This window comes from Salvelinus alpinus, chromosome 14 (genome assembly GCF_045679555.1).
Source record: "Salvelinus alpinus chromosome 14, SLU_Salpinus.1, whole genome shotgun sequence".
NCBI lineage: Eukaryota > Metazoa > Chordata > Actinopteri > Salmoniformes > Salmonidae > Salvelinus > Salvelinus alpinus.
The window spans coordinates 31,037,780-31,062,567 of record NC_092099.1 but is presented as its reverse complement, the minus strand read 5'-3'; the positions used below and the strand labels follow the sequence as shown (position 1 = coordinate 31,062,567).

Sequence of the window (24,788 nt, the reverse complement as noted above, 5' to 3'; positions counted from 1 at the left end):
GTGACGAGAATCTCATGGTTAACAGTATGAAAAGCCTTCCTTAGGTCCAGAAACACAACCCCAACAACGCACCCCTTGTCCATCTTGGACTTCACATTTTCCAGAAGAAAGCAGTTGGCCGTTTCTGTGGAGTGTTTTGCTCTGAAGCCAAACTGCATGGAGTGTAATGTGAAGGGGCTGTTGTTGAGGTGGGCAATAAGTTGTTCTGCTACACACTTTTCAACAACCTTTGACACCACAGGTAGTATACTAATGGGCCTGTAGTTACTCACGTCAGCAGGGTCGCCCGATTTAAAGATGGCCGTTATTATGGCTGACTTCCATTCCCTTGGAAACACCCCGAGACCAATAGATGTGTTGGTGACCTTAGTAATGGGGCCAATGAGTGACTCTTTGTAGTTTTTAAGAAAGGTAGAGTTCAGCCCAAACACATCTTTGGCTTTAGAGTTCTTTAGTGAGCTAATCACCTTGTTCACCTTTGACTCAGAAACCTCCCTTATGATGAAGACAGGTTGAGTGTCATTTACTAGCACTGAGCCCAAGAAACCAGTGGAGGGGTTCTGTGTCAGTACCCTGACAGAGTCAATAAAGTAGGAATTGAAGGCTATTGCTATTTCGACTGCATCCTGTGTTAGATTGTTATTCACCATCTAGTCTTTTTGCAGTGTTACTATGGTCTTTCCCTGTTAACTTTTTTGGATTCTCCCAGATCAATTTAGAATTTCCCTTTGCTTCACCAATTATGTTAATAAAAAAAAGTTTGCCTTGGCCTGTCTGATTTCTTTCATCACCTTATTTTTCAACATGGTAAACCTACGTCTGTCATGCTCTAATTTGGATCTTAGGGCTATTTTTAGAGCATAATCTCGTTCTTTCATCAATTTCCAGATTTCTCCATTTAGCCAAGGAAGAGTGCTCTTTTGGCCAGGTTTGGATTTGATTTTCTTTAGGAAACCATTTATTGTAGTCTGGATTGTGGATAGAAAAACCTGACTATCAGCTTCCACGTCTGTATAGGACAAGAGATCATTCCAGTTAATTCCCTTAATTGCGTTTTCAAAATAGTTTAATTCACTCTTAGGTATTCTTAGTTGATCCGGCTTTCTAACAGTAGAGAGGTTAAACCTGCTCTTAGACAGCTCTCTGGCTATAAGTGTCAGATTATGATCAGATAGCCCAGTAACCATATTGAATGATTTAGTCACTCTCTCTGGTTTATTACTGAACACCAAATCAATCTGTTTTAGAGTAACAAGTCACCCTGGTTGGCCCTTAAACTAGCTGTGTAAAGTCAAAGGTATTAGTGATCCGTTTGAGGGTTTTCCTACAAGACTTGTCTTCATAATTCATATTAAAATCTCCCATTAAGATAACCTCTTTCCCAAAATCACATTCCCTAAGCATGTTACTAAACTCATCAAAAAACACACTTTTGGTGGAAGGTGGCCTATACATTCCAATAAGGGTAAAAGACATTTGGGTAGACAGTGTAACATTCAGGCCAATACATTCTATTTCATTATCACATGACCACTCAATTTGTTTACATCGGATATGTTCTTTCATGTAAATCATCACACCCCCTCCTCTTCCTTCAATCCTGTCTCTCCTGAAAACATTGTAGCCAGGCACAATCAAAGCAGCATATGGAGAGTTTTTATGGAGCCATGTCTCTGAGAGGCAGAAGAAGTCAAGGTTGGAGTCTGTGAGTAGATGTTGAATTTGATCACTTTTTGGAATGACACTACGAATGTTCAAGTGCCCCCCTAGTAGTCCCTTGGGCTTAGCTCGTGGGTCCCAGATGACTCGAGAGTGATTGACACATTGAAAAAAGTTACATTTTCTGTATTTTCTGACGGCTGGGTTTAGGCCGTTTTGTTTCGTTTTGATTAGGGGCAGTTCGGTAGCGCAATGAACAATCCCTCCCTCCTGCACTGGATGCGGGGAACTAATTAAAACAGCTTGCGTACCAGAAGCAGAGTCAGGGATCGCATATAGCGCCTTGGGTATGTTTGAAGAGTCAAAATCTATCCTGGAGCCGGGTGAGTCGAGAGAAACCATGGGACCATAGCACTCACCCACTTCCACAGCGGCGACGATCAGTGGACGAGGCCATCCACTCCGGTGAGTATCGCTGGCTCGGTGATGTTAGGCCCATGATTGAGTTGCACATCCCCGGAGAGTAGGAGGGTAGTGAACAGGTAGTTTAAAAGTTTCCGATAAATGTTGGACTTGTGTTTGTTACGCCTAAGCGGTTCAGTGGAATAGGGAGCGAGGTAGACTTGGCCATTATTCAGAACATTATGGTATGCTGTGTACTGTCCGCTCCCATGGAACGGTGAACCAATGTGTTTGGTGTTGATATTCTCCGGTAGTAGACTGATTGTGTCATCCCAGCAAGGACGCACTGAGATTATCAGTAGAGCAGCTACATAACTGACAATCATGGCAAAGTACTGGAGATAAAACACATAATTGAGCTTTAATTCATTGTATGAGTTACTTAGCTGGGGTCGGAATACACCTGATGTTTTAGATAAAATAACAGCATTCGTATGAGAAGCGGCACCTGCCGCACCACCCTGTCTTCCGTCCGCCATTATCCTGTTAATTGAAGTTCTGCCTTCCAGTTACTAGTCACCTGTCCTATAGGCCTACTAGAGTGGGCCAAACCGCTGACTTAAATCTCTTATCTCAGAGCCTGTGTATTTTTTACAGACATGAACAAAGGCACACATTTACAAATATGTTTGATATGAATGGCTTACGCCTGGATTTTCTGATGCGTCGATGCTAAAGCCTTGTGCAATTTACAGCTTTGTATATAAACGTTAAACATGGGCACTAATCCTAAAACAGCCTTACTCTCAGGCACAAAAACTTGGAAAGTAAAGAAACAGTGACCTGGGCTGCAGGTTCTTTCTCCAACCTTATAACAAACAGTCTTCAAGCCCTGTGACAGGCAGAAAGACAAAACACACACACCTGCATTGTGGATGAACATGACATGAATACAACGAAGGTCAGTTTACTTTGACACAGAGAGATGGTTTCTCAGAAGCCTCTATTTGCTATAGCCCTGCATCCCCAGCTCAGCTCAACAGGCAATCGTTAGTCACAGCAGGGAATAGCTGTTTGTACTATCACAGTGGGCATGCTGCTACAGAGTGGTGTGTGAGTCTCAAATACCTGTCATCTGACAAAGAAAATGCCTGCCACTTTAAATGTTTCCATAGAGACAAGGAATGTCACCCTCCCGACATACCATTGCCTCAGGCCGCTGTTTGAGTGTGAGTGTGTGTGTGAGTGTGTGTGTGAGTGTGTGTGTGTGTGTGTGTGTGTGTGTGTGTATCTGTGTGTGTGCACGTAGGTCTGTGGGGGAAAAAAGCATCACCTGAACATTTTTCCCCCAAGAAATGTCTGAACTCAAGCCCCAAGGCTCTGTAACCAGTCTGGGGTCAAGACTTAGGAAGCATTCCCTCACCCTAATAGTTTCTACTAGAAGGCCATAGAAAACAGAGAGGATAGTATGAAGAAAAAGTTGACTATAGTGAAAGAGATTGCTTCATGGCTGTTAAAAGTGGGACAGTGGAACTGTCTCGGAAGTAGGGGCTAAGGGAAATAGGGTGTAGGAGGCGGGGCTAAGGGTTGTTTCAGGACAAAGCCTTGGTCTGGGTCTCACCTTCCCCCTCAATGGTACACCTGCTGAGCTCCAATGTCTTGGCGTGGATCACCCCCACCACCGGGTACACCCCACCTTCCCTGCACTCTCACGTGGCAGGAAGCAGATACTGTTACTGTTATCGGGGGCGATGGTTGCTGGGTGGGGGTCGTAGTCAGTCTCCACCAGGCCGCCCAGCCTGCGGAGGGTCACGCCCTTGGCGCTCAGGATCTCCGAGTCCGACCCGCACGTCAGCAACCGCTCTGCGAATGCCCCCCACGGGCGTCTGACAGGGCCTGCTGCAGCTGAGCCCTTTGTAGGTGGAGCTGGTTCCTGCGCTGCAGACGCAGCTCCACTGAAAGCAGTAGCAGCGACAGGCAGTGTGACTCCACAGCACCAGCGTAGCCCCTCGCAAAGGAACGCACCTCATCCGTCGTTGCATCCATCCTGGCCTGCAAGGCCTCCTGGGATAGGTCCACCTTCCGCAGCGACTCCTTCAGCCGGTCCAGCCGTGGCCGCAGGTGCCCGGTAACCAGCTCCCGGATACAGTCCCCATGGCGGTCGATGACGTCAGGTGTCGGGAGGCAGCAGTGGTCACGGTGGAAGGTGGCGGCACACTCCAGGCAGATGGGCAGGTCGCAGATCTCACAGAAGAGACGCAGCTCCTGACCGGGGTGGAGGGAACACCGTCCAGACACTGGACGGTGTGAGTCGACGTCCTCTTCTGTCTCCTGGGGAGGATAGGAAGATGGATATGGTGAACTCATATGGTAGGTCACAATAAACCACACAGTAATTACATGCCTATGTAATTACCATGTTATAATAATTTCAAAGCTAAAACGGACCCCATTAAACCCCCTTTTTACTAGTTAACTTGCAACAAATTGGAACATTGGTCATGACTCATGAGTTTGGCCTACAAATTCAATATTTGCACTCACCTGTGTGCTTGACAACAGAACTCACAAAGGTTGACACAGCAAACCTCACAACGTTTCTCTGCGTCCCCGTCGCTGCACAGGTCGCATACCACAGAGTTCTTGCTCATCAGCATCTCCAGAAACACTTCGTCCAGGGCCAAGTGGTCAGTGGTCAGCCATTCTACCCCGGACAACGGGATGCCCACCTCAGAGTCACACTCGGGACAGAGAACCGTGACGGCAGAAGAAGGCGCCTCGCCTTCCAGATGTACCGCTTTGCCATTGTGTACACCAGACGACACCGAAAACGGTTCCATTTGACGAACGCAGTCTGCGCAAAAAGTGTGTAAACACAGCAGAATTTTAGGCTCACGATATAAACGTCTACAAACGCTGCACACCGCCCTCGCATTCACCACGACGCCCCCCTTATCTCCGTTGTTAGAGCTCAAGTTTGTGATCGGGGTTGGCGGGGAATCAACATGGTCCTTCTCCAAATTTTTGTCTGTAGTTGACATGGTCTTTTTATAGTCTTGTCTCATTGGTTTCAAACCACTTTGTTACAGGTTCTTGTTGAAGAATTTACCGGTGTCCGAAATCGACCAAGCCTATTTGGAAAAAAAGCCGGCTTGCCCCACCACCACAGAAAGCACTGAGCTAGGTTGAAACACCTGCATTTTGGAGCTGCCTTACTCAAGAAAACAAAAAAGAGACCATGTTTGTATGCAGCTTTAATAACTCAATTATATATATTTTTTTACATTGTTTGCAAACTGATACGTGACACGTATTAATGCCAAAATAACATGTAAAACAGGCAAGCCCCCCCCCCAAAAAAAAACGAATATAATTGTTATACATTTTTTTGCTAAAAATGTAGGGCTCTAAACAGGTGGGGTACTGCCCCACCTGCCCTGAATGATGGGTCGCCACTGAGCCACACATACACAGTTTGTCGCCACTTGTTAATCCAACACAAAATCCATCAGACTCCAGGCAGACCAAGGCAAGTGGAAAGTCACGAGACCAGTTCACTTCACCACAGACAGTACTTTTAGACATCTTGCCTGTAGGCTATGAAGAGTAGTTTGTGTGCATGTGTTCATCAGGTTAGTTGGTAGATCCAGAGAAAGAAACTGGTTGTAGCTGCTAGGACGTGCCGTTGGGGTAGTAGTATGGGTGGTGCAGCTGCAGTAGGGAAGGAGAAGAAAGTCCTCGTTGATATCTCTATATCTGTAATATAAAGGAAAGATGCTGACTATACAGTAGGCACACTGCCAAACGCAGGGTTGGGCAGTACATGTAAACTGATTCCAAAAAAAATGTAACTGTAGACAGTTACATTACCAGCAAAAATATTGTAATCAGATTACAGATCCTTTTGCAAAACTAGATGATTACGTCATGGGTTACTTTTAAATCTAGATGATTCCTTCTTAGATTACTTTTACATTTGGAAGGTTGTTTGTTACAAAATACATTGACACCATTCTGTTTTCAATTCAATTCAGCATTGAAAAAAGGTGTATGTTTCCATTTGTTCCACTTGTTTGAGTTTTGAGTGAGTCAGAGACCACTATTATGACACACCAAATGCGTTTGTTGGATCATTTTTGTTTTCTTCTAATGCCTCTTAAGGGGAAAGAAATCCAAAAGTAACTGAAAGGAATCAGATTACATTACTGAGTTTGGGTAATCCAAAAGTTAGGTTGTGTTACTGATTACAATTTTGGACAGGTAACTAGTGACTGGCCGTGACTGAATACCCATATTAGCGTACTAAATCGTATGTGACAAAAGAACGTTTCATAGTATGTGAAATTTAAAAAAAATATTACTCCGAATGCATCATGTAATGCACGATTGTGTTGACCCCCGCCATTTGTTCATTTTGGTACAGCGTGTCAATTTATCTGATTATCAGCTGTTGTCAAGCATGTGAGTCTGAAAAGATGAGTGAATTTTACTAAATCAAATGCCGAAATTAGTATTCAGTTTAAGTATGTAGTAGTACGCTAGTATGGGTATTCGGACATGTAACGGATTACATTTAGAAAGTAACCTACCCAACCCTGGCCACCAGTCACTTTATTTGTCACTTTATTTTTTGTTTAGCTGTCCTGGTTGGTCAGGTTGTCATGGTGATATTGACTGAAGAGACTGTAGGGTTAAATGCCAGATCAATTGTCACTTTATTTTTTGTTTAGCTGTCACGGTTGGCCAGGTTGTCATGGTGAAGAGGATGTAGGTGAAGGATGTAGACTGAAGAGGATGTAGGTGTCATCACTTGAGGGAGTGACTTCACTTGTGTAAATGTTTTTAAACTGGGAGAGAGTCGTCTAACATGCACTTCTCATCCAGGTATTTGTTCAGTATAAAATACTATTTTCTTTGCCCCGAAAGGTGTTTACTGGACCTTTGACGGTTGCCCGGGAGACAGCCTTCACCAGATGGTTTTGGATGATGCAGGTGTAGCTGTCGTTCAATGTAATTTTCTGAAGGGAGCTGATGAATCGGGTTATCCCGGCGGAGTTGTTGAAAAAGCTAGTTTCACTCTCGTTTAGGACGTTGTCATTGACGTCCAACCAGAGGACATCTGGTTTTGGGAACCATCTCTCTCCCTCTGCCGTCAGGGTAGTGTTGACCCACTTCAATTTGGGGGCTGAGAAAGCTGAAATTAAGCATATTTTAAGAGAAAGCTACTTTGTGTGTAGTTCTACAAATATGAATTGTGAAATTTTGATAATGCCTAAGACTTGGCTTCTTACCTGCAACTCTGAGGTTAACACTGGTAGTCCCTGAGCAACTAGGGGCATTCACACTGCAGTAGTACACCCCCTCATCTTTAATTTTCACGTTCCTCAGCAACATAGAGGCATTGCCTCCACCTATGGCGTCTGAGAACAGCTGGGTTCTATCTTTAAACTGGGGGTTCTGCTCCGTCAGCTGGACTGCTCCTTTATTGTAACTGTACACCACTTCGCTGAGTCCCTTCTTCTTCCATATGATTGACACCTGACTGGTCGATTCCCCGCTGTTAGTTGAAGTCTTGAACTTGCAGCTCAGGATGACATCCTCCCCCAGGTTCCCGATGGGCCACTTGTTATTGCTATCCACAGTGCCCTGGGAACCCCCTAAACCCTGAACTAAAGGACAGCACACAGCAAAAGAGAACACAACATACAGGAGGTTTGATTAACACAGAGATACTGTGTGCAGTTCATAGAAACTATTGTTACCCACATACACTGGCACACACACACACAGACAGGTATGCATGCACTCTCACGTATGCTCAAATGCATGTTACATGTTAACAGAGACATGACATGGATATTGACAATGAGGATGACACAAGTGAGTACACAGTATTTTTAAATAAAGGTCAAAAAAATCAATAATAATAATATATGGGTTTTTCTATAAACTATTGTACCAGTGACCATATCTTGTAGTAGACAACTGTTTGGAGCTGTTACAAAGTCATTAAGAATCATTTGTATTTTTTTTCATGTGAATAGATTAAGATATAAAGGGGAACGTGCAACATTCAATATAATTCATAACTTGAATCAAAACCTATGATTAAACCCTTTCTCGTGCTTGGAGTCTTCACAAAAATAGTGTGACAAAACGACCTTTCTTTCATTACATTTTTGATACTGTTTGTTGTTATATCATATAGTAAGCATTTAACAATTGAATTACACGTTGACCTTGATCCTGTGAAATTCGTGGATATTGCTGTCACACTTTTTTTTATAGCTATCTCGAAGTGTACCTCCTAACATTTCGTATCTCCGTATTGTTAGGATTTATGTTTATGCACTATAGCCGGGTAGCATATAGGTTGAAAATGAATATTGTTTTGTTACACACACACACAAGCAATACAGAGGGGGGTGTGTGTGTAGGTGTAAGGACTGACCAACACAGGCCATAAAAGTTGTGGACAGTCTGGAGAGGGGAGGGGTGCATCTCTCTAGACCAACCAGGAGTTTAGAATACTGGACAATACCATATTAGGAACTGTTTTAGTGTAGAATCGACAGACCCAAGACGGATCTAATCTACCCAGCAACCAGATGTGGACAAAGGAACGCGCCAAGGGGCTTGGACAAAGGGCCATCAAAGGGGGGCAAAGTCTAAACCAAGCCCAGCCTCTACTGTGATAGGCCAACAGACGCGTTGAAACTACGGTATAAGAACAGCTGTTTACGTACTTCTTGCCAGTTCCCTGTTAACCCTGCGTGGTGATACAGCGAACCCGTATATACGAAAATTGCATTTGCCATTCATTGTTTGCGGTAATTAAACATAATTAAAGCAAGTTAGCAGACCTGGCTTTTTATTTATCCTGACACCGGATGTGTTACACGCAGCGTTCACAGTATGTTTATGGGACCACCTATCCAAAATAATGTATGTGATTGCAAAATCCAATGTTTCAAACAGAGAGAAACTTTAATATGATTAATAAAACAAAAATGTATACTGTCGTTAACAGGGTTCTTCAATAATAATGGATAGTTGTTTGATGAGCGTCTGATGTCTATCTGTATAATTATGTGGGGACATTATCAAACAACATATTCTGATTCAGGAAATAATTTACTGAATGACAGTCAATTGACAAAGAGCATGTGTGATTCTACACGCGATTTAACAACAGCCAAAGAGCGGGAATTAATGCTGATCTCGAGCCTTGACCAAACATTTTGGGGTCTATGTTGTTATGGTGGCCAAGAAAAATAGCCTACTTCCTGGACAACATTAAATCAAGATTCCTGAGGTATAGTGCTGAGTGATTAACCGACATTTCGATAATTTTTTGGTTTTTAAACAACTAATAGACATTGGTTGAATTATTTTAATTATATTTTGTTACGTGTTTTTATGTGAGTTCAATCGCACATTGCACCGTTTCTAGACGTATATCAGATCCAGCCAGAACTGTGTGATGCAGGGAGTTATAGTTTCCAACAGGCCAATATTGTACATAGTTTAGCGCATAAAACGTGATAATTAACTACAATGACCATAATCCCTCGGCATCTACTTGTCTGGTCTCTTTTTACTTTGCCTGCTATGAAAGAGGCAGAGTAATGCGCGATCGTGAGGGGATATAGAGAGCAGCTGTTGCTTCGAGAGGTATAGCTACCTGAAAATGCATGATCTAATTGATTGATAGTTGGTATTCAGCAGTCATAAAAGTATGCCTTATTTACTTTGAATAACTCAAAAATAATGATCTTGTCAGACAGCATAAGCAGCAACTCTATATAGATGAAATGATGACTTGGAGTGAAATAATAAAGTCATCAAATAAATATAATATACATAACTGAAAACTTTTTTTTAAAGTAATGTGAATAAATAATGGTTAATAAGTGATCAGCAGTAATGGGCATTCACTACCATCATGGGACTTGTATTAATTGTTTTATTCTGCGTTGTTACAGCATTCAACCCACATGATGCATGGTGCATTTAATGTTGTTTTTTTTATTATTGAAACTGAAATCGAAAACCGTCATTATTTTTTTTAGAATCTTACCAAAACTGAACCGATCTCAAAAAGCACGAATTGCTCAGTAGTACTGAGGTAAGATTACGGTCCGTTTGTTTTCTGAATTAAAACGGAGCAATCTGGAATTTGAAACTTCCATATTTATTTGTTTTTTAATAGAAATGGAAAAATATTTTTTTGTTTATGTTTATGCATATAAAACCCCAAAACAACTTGATATTTCAATGTTCAAATGTGAGTGGGGTAAAGTGCACAGCCAACACTTCCTGTCCTTTCAAAGTAGGAGGTCACCCTTCTAACTCCATTATATGAATCTATGAAAATATGATATATTAATGAATTGATTAATAGCTTTCCATACCATACCACAGTGCCAAGATAAGGTAAGATTAAAACATTTCTGCACTAGATTTAGTGTACATTGACTTACTAATGAACAACTGTTACTGTAAATAGTTAGCTGACTGATATATCCTGGCTACCTAGCTAACCATTGGTAATCTTATTAAATGATGCTATACAACCAAAACAACAGTATATATTGCTAGACTAGAGATATGCCCTAGCTATAGTTAGTCAGTGGTTGCACATCTAACTAACTGGAATGAAACAAATAGTAGACATGTAAATATATCCTTTCACTGTTTACAGCAGGTCTCCAGCTACCCAGACCTGTCTGATCAACCTGACAGGGTGCCGTGGGTGTGTTCAGTTACACCTGTGCACATCTGTGTGTGTATAGCAATGGAATTAAACATCCAACCAATGCCTCAAGTGTCATGTTGAAGGTCCACCACAGACCCCAAGGGTTGTGAGGTCCTGTCCATAATCAACCCCTAGCCCCTACCCCTACTCTTAAACATTTGTGGAGATCTGAGAGAATTGGACATTTGTAAGCAATACTGCCAAAATTCCACCAAGCCTATCAGAGGGTAAGGTGGAGCTTTCACCATGTCACCACTCATCAATCCCTCTCAGATCTCCACAAGTGTCTCGACTCTGGGCAGTAGGGACTAGGAGTGGTTTATGGACAGGCCATGGGGATTATGGTTGCTCAGTCAGTCAGTCAGTCTGGCACTGTCAAAAACATTTAATAGCTGTCAAACACTTGCTTCCTCTGTCCTTGGGAGAATCTCATTTGCATTTCCCTGATTCATTGCATCCTCCCCTTTCCCCTTATCCAATGGGTATTGAGAAGGAGGCAAGGAGAAAGGATGTTAGGAATGAAGGAAATGCAATTGAGGTTCTCCTCTTGTTTCATCCATTCCTCACCTCCCTCTCAAAGCACATTGGGGAAGAGAAGGGAAGGTTCCTCCACTCCTGCTCCAATGCTCTTTCAAGGAGAGGCAAGGAATGGAGGAAACAAGGACAGAAGAAGCAAGAATGTGATGTCTAGTTTTTACGCAAACGCACACACACAGCTTGAAAAGTTTACTGAATATAAGGATTCCATTATTAGTTATTGTCTATGATTTTGTTGACAGAACCCATTGTATTATATTTTTGTACTCGAATAAACTATAAAAAATATATAGAAATGCTGTTATTTAACTTTTTCATTCTTCTGGAATGTTTAGCATGGATATACAGAGAGAAGTTGACTAAAGCACAAACAGACCTGGTTAATAGGCATGACAAAGAAACATACAATCTCCTTGTTTCATGAGATATTTTGAATGACATGTTGATGTTCTGTTGTTGCTAGGAGTTATGGTCTCATTTTCCCTATATAGACTCTTATCCCTGTAACTACAAATGTGAAGCTGCTAGAACATCGTATTTAAATGTATATCAAACCATTTAGAAATGTTGACCCTAATGTCACACATTAGCCCCTTTGTTTATAGAAAGATCCATATTTTCACTACAAACCTGCAAATGACACAAACAAGATGAGAATGATGAATCCAGCAGCTACAAAGATCATGACTATCATCCTGGAAATGTAGATGAAAAAAATCAAGCAAGATCTAGCAAGAACCTTCCAAGTCAATTGAACATCACAATATCCAATTATAAGTTCAACTGACTATGCACTTGTTGGTGATATGAAGCAAAGCTGTTGCTGGCCTCCAACCACCATATTTTTAGAAAGACATATTGAATAGAGGCCTCACCCCCAGAAGATGATCTGTCCAAGGGAGGCCATGGCTCCTTGGTAGCTGTGTCTATATTTACAGGGTTATGATAGTTCCAGCTGCTCCCTTGACCAGAGTCCACAAACAGTATCGTATGATGTGTCGTCTACAGCAGCTACATATGAGATTGACAGAAGCGCCACACCCACCGTAAGGCATTAATGCAATATCAAACATTGAACTCTTCTTGAGTCAATATTGTCACTTAGTTACTAGTTACTTGTCCAAAATTGTAAATCGGTAACCTAACTTGGATTACCCAAACTCCGTAATGTAATCTGATTACCTTCAGTTACTTGTGAATTACCTTCCCCTTAAGAGGCATCAGAAGACAAAAAGGAACCATCAAATGTAGTTGGTGTGTCATAGTGGTCTTTGACTTGTGTTCAGACTCGCTCAAGAGGAACAAACGCAAACTTGCACCTTTTTTCGATGATGAATTGAATGCCATTGAGAAAACAGAAAGGTGTCATAATGTATATTTTCTTTCTCACAAGCATCCTTTCTGAATTTAACAGTAATCCAATAACTAATTATCTAGTTTTTCAAAAGTATCTAATCTGATTACAGTATTTTTGCTGGTAACGTAACTGATTACAGTTACCGTTTTTTTGTTATCAGATTACATATATCTTATTACATGCTCATCAGAGGCTGCGGTCATAGTGGCCGGGGACTTTATGGCCAGGGACTTTAATGCAGGGAAACTTAAATCCGTTTTACCTAATTTCTACCAGCATGTTGAACGTGCAACCAGAGGGAAAAAAAACTCGACCACCTTTACTCCACTCAGAGAGACGCATACACAGCTCTCCCTCGCCCTCCATTTTGCAAATCTGACCATAATTCTATCCTCCTGATTCCTGCTTACAAGCAAAAACTAAAGCAGGAAGCACCAGTGACCCGGTCAATAAAAAAGTGGTCAGATGAAGCAGATGCTAAGCAACAGGACTGTTTTGCTAGCACAGACTGGAATATGTTCCGGGATTCTTCCGATGGGATTGAGGAGTACACCACCAGTCACTGGCTTCATCAATAAGTGCATCGATGACTTCGTCCCAACAGTGACTGTACGTACATACCCCAACCAGAAGCCATGGATTACAGGCAACATCCGCACTGAGCTAAAAGGAAGAGATGCTTCTTTCAAGGAGCTGGACTCTAACCTGGAAGCTTATAAGAAATCCCGCTATGCCCTCCGACGAACCATCAAACAGGCAAAGCATCAATACAGGACTAAGATAGAACCACACCGGCTCCGACGCTCGTCGGATGTGACAGGGCTTGCAAACTATTACAGACTACAAAGGGAAGGACAGCCGCGGGCTGCCCAGTGACACAAGCCTACCAGACAAGCTAAATTACTTCTATGCTCGTAGAAAGAGGAGGAAGGGAAGCTCTACTAAGGTACACAATAGTACATTTTGGTAGATAGAAGGTGCTCTTTGGTAAAAGAGGTAAATTGGTCATCAAAAAGAAAGGAGGACCAAGGCACTCTTCATATAATTAATTAAAATGCCTTACTTCTATGCTCGCTTCGAGGCAAGTAACACTGAAACATGCATGAGAGCATCAGCTGCTCCGGACGACTGTGTGATCACGCTCTACATAGCCGATGTGAGTAAGACCTTTAAACAGGTCAACATTCACAAGGCCGCAGGGCCAGACAGATTACCAGGACGTGTACTCTGAGCATGCGCTGACCAACTGGCAAGTGTCTTCACTGACATTTTCAACCTGTCCCTGAATCTGTAATACCAACATGTTTCAAGCAGACCACCATAGTCCCTATGCCCAAGAACACTAAGGTAACCTGCCTAAATGACTACCGACCCGTAGCACTCACATCTGTAGCCATGAAGTGCTTTGAAAAGCTGGTCATGGCTCACATCAACACCATTATCCCATAAACCCTAGACCCACTCAATTTGCATACCGCCCCAACAGATCCATAGATAATGCAATCTCTATTGCACTCAACGCTGCCCTTTCCCACCTGGACAAAAGGAACACCTATGTGAGAATGCTATTCATTGACTAAAACTCAGCGTTCAACACCATAGTGCCCTCAAAACTTATCACCAAGCTAAGGACCCTGAGACTAAACACCTCCCTCTAATACTGGATCCTGGACTTCCTGACAGGCCGCCCCCAGGTGGTAAGGGTAGGTAACAACCGTTCCGCCATGCTGATCCTCAAAATGGGGGCCCCTTGGGGGTGCGTGCTCAGTCCCTTCCTGTACTCCCTGTTCCCTCATGACTGCATGGCCAGGCACGACTCCAACACCATCATCAAGTTTGCAGATGACACAACGGTGGTAGGCCTGATCACCAACAACGATGAGACAGCCTACAGGGAGGAGGTCAGAGACCTGGCCATGTGGTGCCAGGACAACAACCTCTCCCTCAACGTGATCACAACAAAGGAGATGATTGTGGACTACAGGAAAAGGAGGATCGAACACACCCCCATTCTCATCGACGGGGCTGTAGTGGAGCAGGTTGACAGCTTCAAGTTCCTTGGGGTCCACATCACCAACAAACTGACATGGTCCAAGCACACCAAGACAGTCATGAAGAGGGCACGACAAAGCCTTTTCCCCCTCAGGAGACTGAAATCATTTGGCATGGGTCCTCCGATCCTCAAAAGTTTCCACAGCTGCACCATCGAGAGCATTCTGACTGGTTGCATCACTGCCTAATATGGAAACAGTTCAGCCTCTGACCGCAAGGCACTACAGAGGGTAGTGCGTATGGCCCAGTACATCGCTGGGGCCAGGCTTCCTGCTATCCAGGACCTCTATACCAGGGGGTGTCAGAGGAAGGCCCAAAAAATGGTCAAAGACTCCAGCCACCTAAGTCATAGACTGTTCTCTCTGCTACCGCATGGCAAGCAGTACCAGAGCGCCAAGTCTATGTCCAAAAGGCTTCTTAACAGCTTCTATCCCCAAGCCATAAGACTCATGAACAGCTAATCAACGGGCTACCCAGACTGTTTTACGCTGCTGCTACTCTCTGTTTATTATCTATGCATAGTCACTTTAACTCTACTTACATGTATATATTACCTCAATTACCTCGACTAACCGGTCCCCCCCGCACATTGACTCTGTACCGGTACACCCTGTATATAGCCTCGCTATTGTTATTTTACTGCTGCTGTTTAATTATTTGTTACTTTTATTTTCAATTTTTTACTCAATACTTATTTTTCTTAAAACTGCATTGTTGGTTAAGGGCTTGTAAGTAAGCATTTCACTGTAAAGTCTACACCTGTTGTATTCTGCGCATGTGACAATTTTTTTTTTTTTTGTTGCAATCACTTACTCCCAAACCCTGGATATATGAATACAATCAGACTTCCCCTTGAATCCATAGAAGCATAGGCCTTTGACAAATGTCCATCTCCCTTGGTTTGGGCGAGCAAGTTTTTCCAGGTTGCACTAGTTTAGGCCGCTCTCTTGTCATTTCTGCCTGGACATCTCTCCTCCAAGGGTTTCTGGGTCGACCCCTTCTTTCCCCCTGGGGGTTCCATTTCAGGTTGTATTCAGTTTTGACATTCCTCAGACTTCTCTCCCTGTTGACCAAAGCTGCCAATGTTTTAGTTTTCCTGGCTGTCTTCATTTTGGAGTACATTTTGAACCTTCCGTGCTTCTTCAAGCCTGCATGGTACAGCATACAACCCATAGGCCCTCATGGCATAGTGTACATGCTGTGTCCACCCATTATAATTACTTGTGTTATCATGCTAATTGTTAAGATCTAGCAGAAGATGTTTTGCCGCAAGAGATGCAGTGTGTGTTTCAGGAATTATAGCTGCTGCAACTGCTTCTGTTCATCTACCAAACTTGTGATTACATTTCTGAGTTTAGTACTCAACTGGATAGGTGCTCTCATAAACTGAGACTGGTTTGTGTGCTAGAAGACCAACAACCACTGCAAACACGTGGGACTTCCCAGTAGAACCTGACCTCTGAGGAGAGACTTGTCATCACTGAGTACAAGACTGACTCAGTTGTGACAGTTTATATTATGTTCAGAATGTTTTTTTTTATAATGCAAAAAGGCTAAATGCTGGTCAAATGTTCAATGGTAACTGACAAATGTATCACAAATTAGATACATCAATAAAATACATATTTAAAGGTCATATTATTTTCCCCTGGGCTGCTAGACAAAAAATGTGTGAAGCATGTGTGCTAATAAACAATGCCCCCTCCAGTGCGTGACACAGCCTAGGATTTTGCCTGTGATGTTCATTCACGTGAAGACTCTGTAGCATCTGAAGATGCCTTAATACTAATATATCCCACATGTGAATGTGTCTAATACCTATTTTAAAAATCCGCATTTAACCCAACCCCTCTGAATCAGAGATGTGGGGGGCTGCCTTAACTGCCTTGCTCAGGGGCAGAACGACAGATTTTTACCTTGGCAGCTCGGGGATTCGTTCCAGCAACCTTTCAGTTACTGGCACAACGCTCTAACCACTAGGCTACCTGCTGCCCCTGGTTAGATTATGTAAATATTTACACTGCCCAGGGATGGATGAAAAGTGTCTTTATTGCCAACTGTCGCTTTAAAAAAACATTTGGATCTGATCTTTTCACTGACAAATATATGACCATCTACTTTCTTTCCCTGGTCATTGGCGTGCCTCTGGTTGGTGGGGGCCTTATTATCTGGCTCTTGTGTGTTCATGCACCTGTCTCAATAGCAGAAACAAGTGTGGCCAAGTTGGTCAACCATATTACCAAAGGTTGTACAAGGAAATTCTGTCAAAAGAAGTGAACAATCATTTGAAGACAGAACTGGAATAGCTGTAGAGAAGGCCAAGAGGATCTTCCTCTGACACCTTCAGGTCATCAGGGGTCAGAAGAGACAACAGGAAGGGGGACTGACAGTGACATGGATGTTGTGTAATCATGGCAAGCTAACTCAGATTTTTTGTTGTTGTTAGAATATGAAAGTTATGGAATTTCAGCAACTAGTGGATCCAGAACACAGAGGGTCTTACTCAACCAGCTATCTGTTGTGTAGTATGTAGTAACTGAAGACCTTACTCAGTAAGAGTCCAGGCTGAAAGGTAAGATGAACGTGACTTTACTGTATGGTGTAGGCATCCATCTTATTCTTCTCCCAGTATGCATTCATTTACATCTTTATTAATAGTCATTAACCTTTCTTATAGCGACACCTTGTGGTGAACCTGGTAAGTGAACACAACAGTAGCGAGTCGGGTTCTTTTGGATTTGACTTTCGTGCTGTAACACACACCGATTCAAGCTGACTATGTTTATATATTGTGAAACAGACACTTAAAATCAATCCATTCTTTTAGAAAGGCTTTAAGGTGTGTGTGTAAAGGATCGAATTGGAACCCGAGTGACCAATAGCATGACCACATTAACCTGCTGTTCTGCTTATCCATCAGAGGATTATTTCAGTCAGACAAAGAAAACAAAGAAAATTGGAGCAAGGTCTTATCAGTATGACTGAAATCACACACTGACAGCTGTATGGATATAGAACATGGCCATAGATTGAGGAGTATCAATACATTTTAGATTGCTCTTGTATTTTGAGAAAACATAATATCACACCTTTAAATGCAAAGATTTGGAATTACAAAACTGATTTGATCAGTGAAAAGGTTATCAGTATAGAATAGTACCTTAACCTCGTAATAAGTGAAATAGTAAAATCAAAAGCTGCAGATGTATATACTGGTCATACACCTTTCTCCTTCTGGAAGTCATTGGGCCCTCACTCCCCCTGTGGACCCGAGGATGATGAGGGGAGAGAGGGGGTGTGGGGGGTCGATGCCCAGGAGCCGCCGTGTGGACGACTCCCAGTCCCAGCCAAACTCCAGCCTGCTGCACACACACGGGTACTCCCTGTCTGCCCAACACACCCAGTCCACCGCCCTCCTCACCGCCTCCCAGCGCTCACACCTGGGGGAACACAGACAGTAACCATATTTAGTGCATGCGCGCACACACACGCATCGAGAAATGCACCAAACAAAAACAATACATAGATACCCTTATCCAAAGAGAAACACAGACACATGAATCACATGAACTTCCCTCATACTTTCTAGATTGAATGCTTGGGGTGTTATATAGTGGAGCAGAGAGAGGAGACCCACTGTACCTGGGCTGAGGAGGAGAGTGGTCCAGGTCCAGACGGAACAGGCTGAGCAGCAGCTTCCCCTCCTCTAGCCTCCTCACCCTCATCAGCTGCAGCACCAGCAGACTGGCCACCAGCCTCAGGATGTCAGCATGTGCCCTCACACCTGACACACAACAAATCAATTTTTATTTGTCAAATGCGCTGAATACAACAAGTGTAGACCTTACTGTGAAATGCTTACTAACAAGCCCTTCAACAACAATACAGTTAAGAAAATATTTACAAAATAAACTAAAGTAAAACATTTTTTAAAGTAACAATAAATGAGGCTATATTGTATATAGAGGGGGTACCGGTAACGAGTCAATGTGCAGGAGACAGGTTAGTTGAGTAATTTGTAAATGTAGGTAGGGGTAAAGTGAATATGGATAGATAATAAACAGTTAATAGCAGCAGCGTAAAAACAAAGGGGGGGTCAATGTAAACAGTTCGAGTGGCATTTTGATAAATTGTTCAGCAGTCTTATGGCTTGGGGGTAGAGGCTGTTAAGGAGCCTTTTGGACCTAGACTTGGCGGTCTGGTACTGCTTGCCATGCGGTAGCAGAGAGAACAGTCTATGACTTAGGTGACAGGAGTCTTTGACAATTTTTTGGGCCTTCCTCTGACACCGCCTAGTATATAGGTCCTGGATGGCAGGAAGCTTGGCCCCAGTGATATACTGGGCCGTAAGCACTACCCTCTGTAGCGCCTGGATGACACACGCACACAATATTTGTGTAATTTTTCTTACTGCTCAAAAACAGCCTATACTGAATGTTCATAGACTCCCAGACAAACAGTTATCTTGTATCAGTCTGTAGTGTAGCCTACCTAGAGAGCTGATGCCTCTATTCTTCAGGAAGACGTTTGCAAAGTAGTCCACATCCACACCGAGGAGGGAACCCAGGCTGGCAGAGCACTCCCAGTAACCTTCCTGGAACAAACAAAACATGTTGGTAGCCTTTTGGCACAAAATGGCTCCCATTGCTCATTGGCGAATGGTGCCACACATTGGTATCGATGAAGTGAGTTCCCCATACAATGCTTTGAGTATCTGGAAAATCTGTTTCTGAATTCAATCCATGCTCCTGCACTATCAATAAACAATATAATGTATATACAGAGATATGATTAGTTCATATTTTCTATCAATAATAGTATTTTCTATGCAGATGAGACAGGCCTTAAGAAAAGGGAACCTTTGCTGTACTTACCGAGTGCTGGAGGGCAAAAATCTCTGTCCATTTTACTACATCAAGAGTATTCTTCCTGAATTCAAGACCTCCCCTCCTGAAATCAAAACCTACCTCATTAGGATATCACAGAGCTACACATAACAATACATGTCTCCAATAGAGGTCATACACAGACAGACAAAGTGACGGACGAACGGACGTTGACACATACCTTTCACTGTCTCCGACAAGTTTTTGTACGTTTTCTTTTATATCCAGAGGTTTCTGTGCTTGTGGTAGTACATGATGTTGGTGTAGTGTCCTAAGAGAGCTACCAAACTGAGAGGATCCAACTAAGGGCCATAAAGATTGGGTCAGATAGGCGCCATGAGTGGTGGGTAAAAGGGAGTTGAGGTGTCCGCCAGTAAGTGGTGCCTCAAAACTTAACCCCATTGATCTGGCTGAGCCTCCAGGAAGAGTGGGTGTGTTGCCAAACAGCGAGCACAGAGGTGGTCCGCCTGCTGAAGAAGCCTCATATAAACCTGGAATGTAACATGCACTGGCTGTGGCCCCAAACAAAGAGCCGTGAGGTTGGCTGCTTTGAGACCCTGCCCTTCCGCCCCCGAAACCAAACCCTGATGGGGGCACAGAGGCAGGGACAACAGAAGGTTGCCAGTGGTCCATCTCCACTAGTCCACAATCCTTATCCTCAGATAAGCTATTATCCACGGTCCACATTTTGCTAGACTCACACATTGGCAGTTCCACAGGATAGGGCTCTCGGGGTTTGGAAAGTAGCAGGTCCCCACCGGCTCGCAGTTTCGGGAAGGTAGCAGTATGGGAGATAGCCCCAACTCCAGGTCTGGGATGAACTCCCATCTCGTATCTAATCGCTCGAAACTCATTGGAGACAAGACCAGAGGGAGGAGGAAGAGCATCTGAAACTGCGGCAGAGAAAGACTGCAGTCGAAATGGAGGAGGACCAGGAGAACTGAGGACAGAAGCAGGGGGTGGAGGAGGAAGAGCATCTGAAACTGCGGCAGAGAAAGACTGCAGTCGAGATGGAGGAGGACCAGGAGAACTGAGGACAGAAGCAGGGGGTGGAGGAGGAAGAGCATCTGAAACTGCGACAGAGAAAGACTGCGGTCGAGATGGAGGAGGACCAGGAGAACTGAGGACAGAAGCAGGGGGTGGAGGAGGAAGAGCATCTGAAACTGCGACAGAGAAAGACTGCAGTCGAGATGGAGGAGGACCAGGAGAACTGAGGACAGAAGCACGGGGTGGAGGAGAAAGACCATAAGCAAAAACGTGAGACTTGAACTGAAGAACAGAGGGAGGAGGACGAGGCACATCAGCAACAGAGAGAGACTTCTTCTGTGTCTCTACAGGGTCAAATGCCGGACCGGCACAAACCTTCCTGTGTCTTTCCGCCCGTCTAAAGTCTACCTGTCTACTCTTCCCATGCCTCACTATCTTTGGGAGAGACTGGAAGGTCTCAGACAGCTCAGGGATGAAATCCGTCTCCACAGTTATAGCCAGCATTTTGGTAGCAAGGTATGGGGTGACTGGTATGCATTGGCTACCTGCAATCGTGTGGCGAGTTGGAGAGTAAGAAGAGGACAGAGCCTCACTATGCATGATTACTGAGCCAAGAAGGGGGTGTTCAGATTCCTGAAAACAAAAGTCCTGTAAAACAAAAACAAGAACAGTTCAGTGATTAAACTATGAATTGACAGGAATCATTTTTCTTTATAGTTAACAGCAAGAAAGAAGCAGATCACTACCATGTCATCAAAGCACTCCATCTCTTCATCCGTCACAGCTCCTTCACTCTTCAAAGTCATATCTAGAGGTTTGGACACGGTCACTGGGCTGGCAAAGACCATAGAGTCCATTAAGTCAGAGGAACTACCAAGAGGCACCTTAACCGTAGCACTCTGATTTAGAGATTTGGAACGTAAGTTCCAATTCACAGATCCTTCCCATGATTTGTCATCCACCTGGAGTTGAACCATCGATTCATGCTCCTCCCCCATCCCCCCTAGACAGATATTTCTGCATAAAACATGCCCTGGCCCACCATCCAGCAAGTTTGACATTGAGTCTGATCCCGAGTCCATCCCATCTCTCTCATATTCCTCCTCCTGCCAGCTAAGGTAAGGTAAGAAGTCGACGTCCTCGTCTGAGATCAGTTTGGGAACGTCTGTGAAGCCCACGTCAGGCTGCTCTGAGTCCTGGGAGAGAAAGAACACATCAGAACATTGTATTTTTCTACATTTGTATTGAAGTATTGTCGATGTGTGTGCGCACACACACTAGCGTTTGGCAGACGTACCCTCTCCTCGATGGCAACAAAGCTGGTGAACTGAGACAGGATGGAGAACTCTTTGCTCAGCTCAATGATGAAGGACTTCATTACGGATTTCTTCCCCTTGAGAGAATTGATAATATATATATATAAATAAAACAAAAAACTTTCCATAAACACAGAATAGGTACAGTGTACACACTCCATACTAGGGTTGTCACGATACCAGTACCGCAATACTAGGAAGGAAGGAAGGAAAGGAAACAAAACATGAAGCAGCCTTAATTTCCAGAGGAAAACACTCCTAATGTTGGTAAAAAACAGCCTTATGTTGTCACCCAGAGTCACGTTTCTTTTCCAAGCACACAATATTTTACATAAAGTAGGTTTTTAAAGGAACATTAGCCTGCTTTGTGTTTTCTTTTTTGGTAAGAAAAATCTGGTGTTGTAGTATAGCGATACTGGTTGTGACAACACTACTCCATTCACAATCTAATGTTCCCCCACACCTCGTGTTCAGCCTCGTTGGTGTGAAGACTGCCATCCTCATAGTCTCTGATAACGGCCCTCGCTGTGAGCTTATGAAGGAACTGAAACACGTGCACACACACACAGAGATGTATTACAGGTGTGACTGAGACAGTATAAACAGTAAGGTGAAGTGAGTGTGGTGGTCTCACCGTGCCCCTGGTTTTCTGTAGCTCAGTGGTGGACACCATTGTCTCAATGTTCTGACCACTCAGGTCTCCAAGAAGAGTGGCCTACGGCACCCGACACATGGACAAGTTAGTCTCACAGCGCTTTGTGATCTGGGCATGTCCACACACGCACGCATGCATACAAACACACAAACACGCCTCTGTGACAGTATACCTGTGTACAGTGTGGCACGAAGCCGTAGACCAGGGTGTGGCAGTCAGTGAAGAGTGCGTGGAGCTGAGAGGGGGCCTGGACAGGAGGGGGAGCTGAGGGGTTAAACTGCTGCCACTTCACAGACACAGAGCTGCAGCCTGGAGACACGATGCGCTTCACCTGGCACGCCACCTGAGACACACACAGAAAAACATCTGTTTAAAGGGACAGTTCACCCAAGTTGACCACATGTTATGTGGTTGTGTTGGAACCAAAGATAATATACAGACATCTAAAGACATAGGAAAGGTCGCTGTAAAAGTGTGCTGGTACCTTCTCTCGCCAGGTGTGCTTTGTCTTTGTGTCAAAGAACTCATAGGCCCCCCCCCCTGCCTGGGCCAGGGCCCGCAACATGTGCCGATTAGCTGTTGGGCTGAGGCCGCAGGTGAAGAGGCGGCTGTGCTGGGCATGCTGTCTGACCAGCTGCAAGGTTAGGGCTTGGTTCTGGACGTGACCGTCTGATAGCAGCAGCAGGTTCCTCACGCCCTGCGACGGAGGCAACAGACTCAGGCTGCGCAGGGGCCTCCACAGCTCAGTGCTGCCCCCAACAGGTGGGGAGGACTAACAATAGGGGAAAGGATCATTCAGAAAATGAGAATTTGATCAAGGACAACATTTACATGCACATAATACTCCAATGATTGTGAATATTCCATAAAAATATTCTGAGTGAGCTTTTTATATGCTCAAAAAACTGTATGTTTGCCTAATATTCTAGAGACTAATGATAAAAGATTGTGATTGGCCCCTGGGCCTGTGTCAGCACTCACCATGATGAACTTCTTGGCTGGTTGGAGGGCCTCGACTAGAGGGTTGGCAGAGAGAAAAGCATCCTTCTGGTCTATGAGACAAAAGTATGGGGGAAAAGTTAGTGTCTTACTGTCAAACTCATCCGTCTGAAGTAAGCAACAACAAAAATCCCCCACTAACAAAGCGAATGCAAACGACATGATACATGAAGTTGATTTAGCTCAGTTTGGAGACTGTTTGAATAGGAGCCCACCTGAGCCAAAGGAGATGACGTTGACTCGAATGCTGTGGTGGTCCAGGGTATTAAGAAGCTGCAGGGCGATTCTCCTGGCGTTCTGGAGAGCTTCTCCTCTCATGGACTCAGATGAGTCCAACAGCAGGATCACCTCATTGGAGCCGGACATGGGGCTGGAGGTGGGGCAGGGCTCAAAGTCTGGGTAAAATACCAACATACAGGCCTGGAAGGGGGGGAAACGTAAAGAGATGGATATGATTAGACAGAGAGAAGGAAGGAAAGATAGAGAGATACAGACCAGGCCGTATTTAAGAGAGACAGATGTACAGTATAGAGAGACAGAAGGAGAGATAGACCTGGCTGTCTTTATCTGGGTGTTTCTCCACCCACATCCTGGGTAGGTGGATCTGAGCCAGACTGAAGCAGACCAGGAACCCATCTGGACCCAGAGTCTCACCTGGACATGTCCTCACCACCGCCTTACAGTCGGTCCTCTGGGGTTAACACAACACACACAGTGTTACACACACGCACGGAAGTATGCACATACACTGCTCGGCCTGCTGTGTTACCTTGATCTTGACTTTGTGTGTGAGACAGTGCAGGTTGATGATCTCATTGGGCATCTCAATGGACATGTCCAGACTGAACTCCCTAAGGAGAGACAGACAGACACTACAGGTCAGTATGAGTAGAGAGACAGACAGACACTACAGGTCAGTATGAGGAGAGACAGACAGACACTACAGGTCAGTATGAGGAGAGAGACAGACAGACACTACAGGTCAGTTTGAGGAGAGAGACAGACAGACACTACAGGTCAGTATGAGGAGAGAGACAGACAGACACTACAGGTCAGTATGAGGAGAGAGACAAACAGACACTACAGGTCAGTACGAGGAGAGAGACAGACACTACAGGTCAGAACGAGGAGAGACACAGACACTACAGGTCAGAACGAGGAAAGACAGACAGACACTACA

General features: G+C 44.1%; 2 protein-coding genes, 1 long non-coding RNA gene and 1 pseudogene across 11 annotated transcripts in view; 1 reads left to right on the top strand and 3 right to left on the bottom strand.

The window, feature by feature from the left end:
• The first annotated feature begins 1,555 nt into the window (after positions 1–1,555).
• LOC139538766 (uncharacterized) lies at positions 1,556–8,914 on the top strand. The gene is made up of 2 exons (XR_011667800.1): positions 1,556–2,124; positions 6,988–8,914. It is a non-coding gene; the product is annotated as an uncharacterized lncRNA (long non-coding RNA).
• Positions 3,654–4,901, bottom strand: LOC139539198 (E3 ubiquitin-protein ligase TRIM45-like; annotated as a pseudogene).
• Positions 5,305–12,353, bottom strand: LOC139538765 (V-set domain-containing T-cell activation inhibitor 1-like). Of its 2 annotated transcripts, none has more exons than XM_071341176.1 (5): positions 12,232–12,353; positions 11,987–12,051; positions 7,353–7,730; positions 7,001–7,255; positions 5,305–5,817 (listed from the first exon to the last, which is right to left on the bottom strand). In XM_071341176.1, the coding sequence occupies exons 1-5, from the start codon at positions 12,261–12,263 to the stop codon at positions 5,690–5,692; spliced, it is 858 nt and encodes a 285-aa protein (XP_071197277.1). In that variant the 5' UTR covers positions 12,264–12,353; the 3' UTR covers positions 5,305–5,689. The 2 variants fall into 2 exon arrangements, 1 of the variants encoding a protein (XP_071197277.1); XR_011667799.1 differs by having other exon boundaries at positions 5,680–5,817; positions 6,651–7,255; positions 12,232–12,330.
• A 4,985-nt stretch (positions 12,354–17,338) lies between these two features.
• The window catches only part of parp4 (poly (ADP-ribose) polymerase family, member 4), a 34,649-nt gene continuing 27,199 nt past the window's right edge, over positions 17,339–24,788 (bottom strand). For 5 of the 8 annotated variants that reach the window (XM_071341166.1, XM_071341167.1, XM_071341173.1 and 2 more), the window contains exons 20-33: positions 24,378–24,459; positions 24,162–24,299; positions 23,824–24,028; positions 23,591–23,661; positions 23,094–23,381; positions 22,782–22,952; positions 22,418–22,669; positions 21,936–22,031; positions 21,385–21,834; positions 19,833–21,286; positions 19,640–19,715; positions 19,257–19,359; positions 18,408–18,549; positions 17,339–18,205 (exon numbers count right to left, since the gene is read on the bottom strand). In XM_071341166.1, coding sequence (XP_071197267.1) covers positions 18,007–18,205; positions 18,408–18,549; positions 19,257–19,359; positions 19,640–19,715; positions 19,833–21,286; positions 21,385–21,834; positions 21,936–22,031; positions 22,418–22,669; positions 22,782–22,952; positions 23,094–23,381; positions 23,591–23,661; positions 23,824–24,028; positions 24,162–24,299; positions 24,378–24,459 — 3,727 coding nt within the window. In that variant the 3' untranslated portion in view covers positions 17,339–18,006. Of the gene's footprint in view, positions 18,206–18,407; positions 18,550–19,256; positions 19,360–19,639; positions 19,716–19,832; positions 21,287–21,384; positions 21,835–21,935; positions 22,032–22,417; positions 22,670–22,781; positions 22,953–23,093; positions 23,382–23,590; positions 23,662–23,823; positions 24,029–24,161; positions 24,300–24,377; positions 24,460–24,788 lie in introns of those variants that run through there. The other 3 variants (XM_071341168.1, XM_071341171.1, XR_011667797.1) reach the window with 2 other exon arrangements.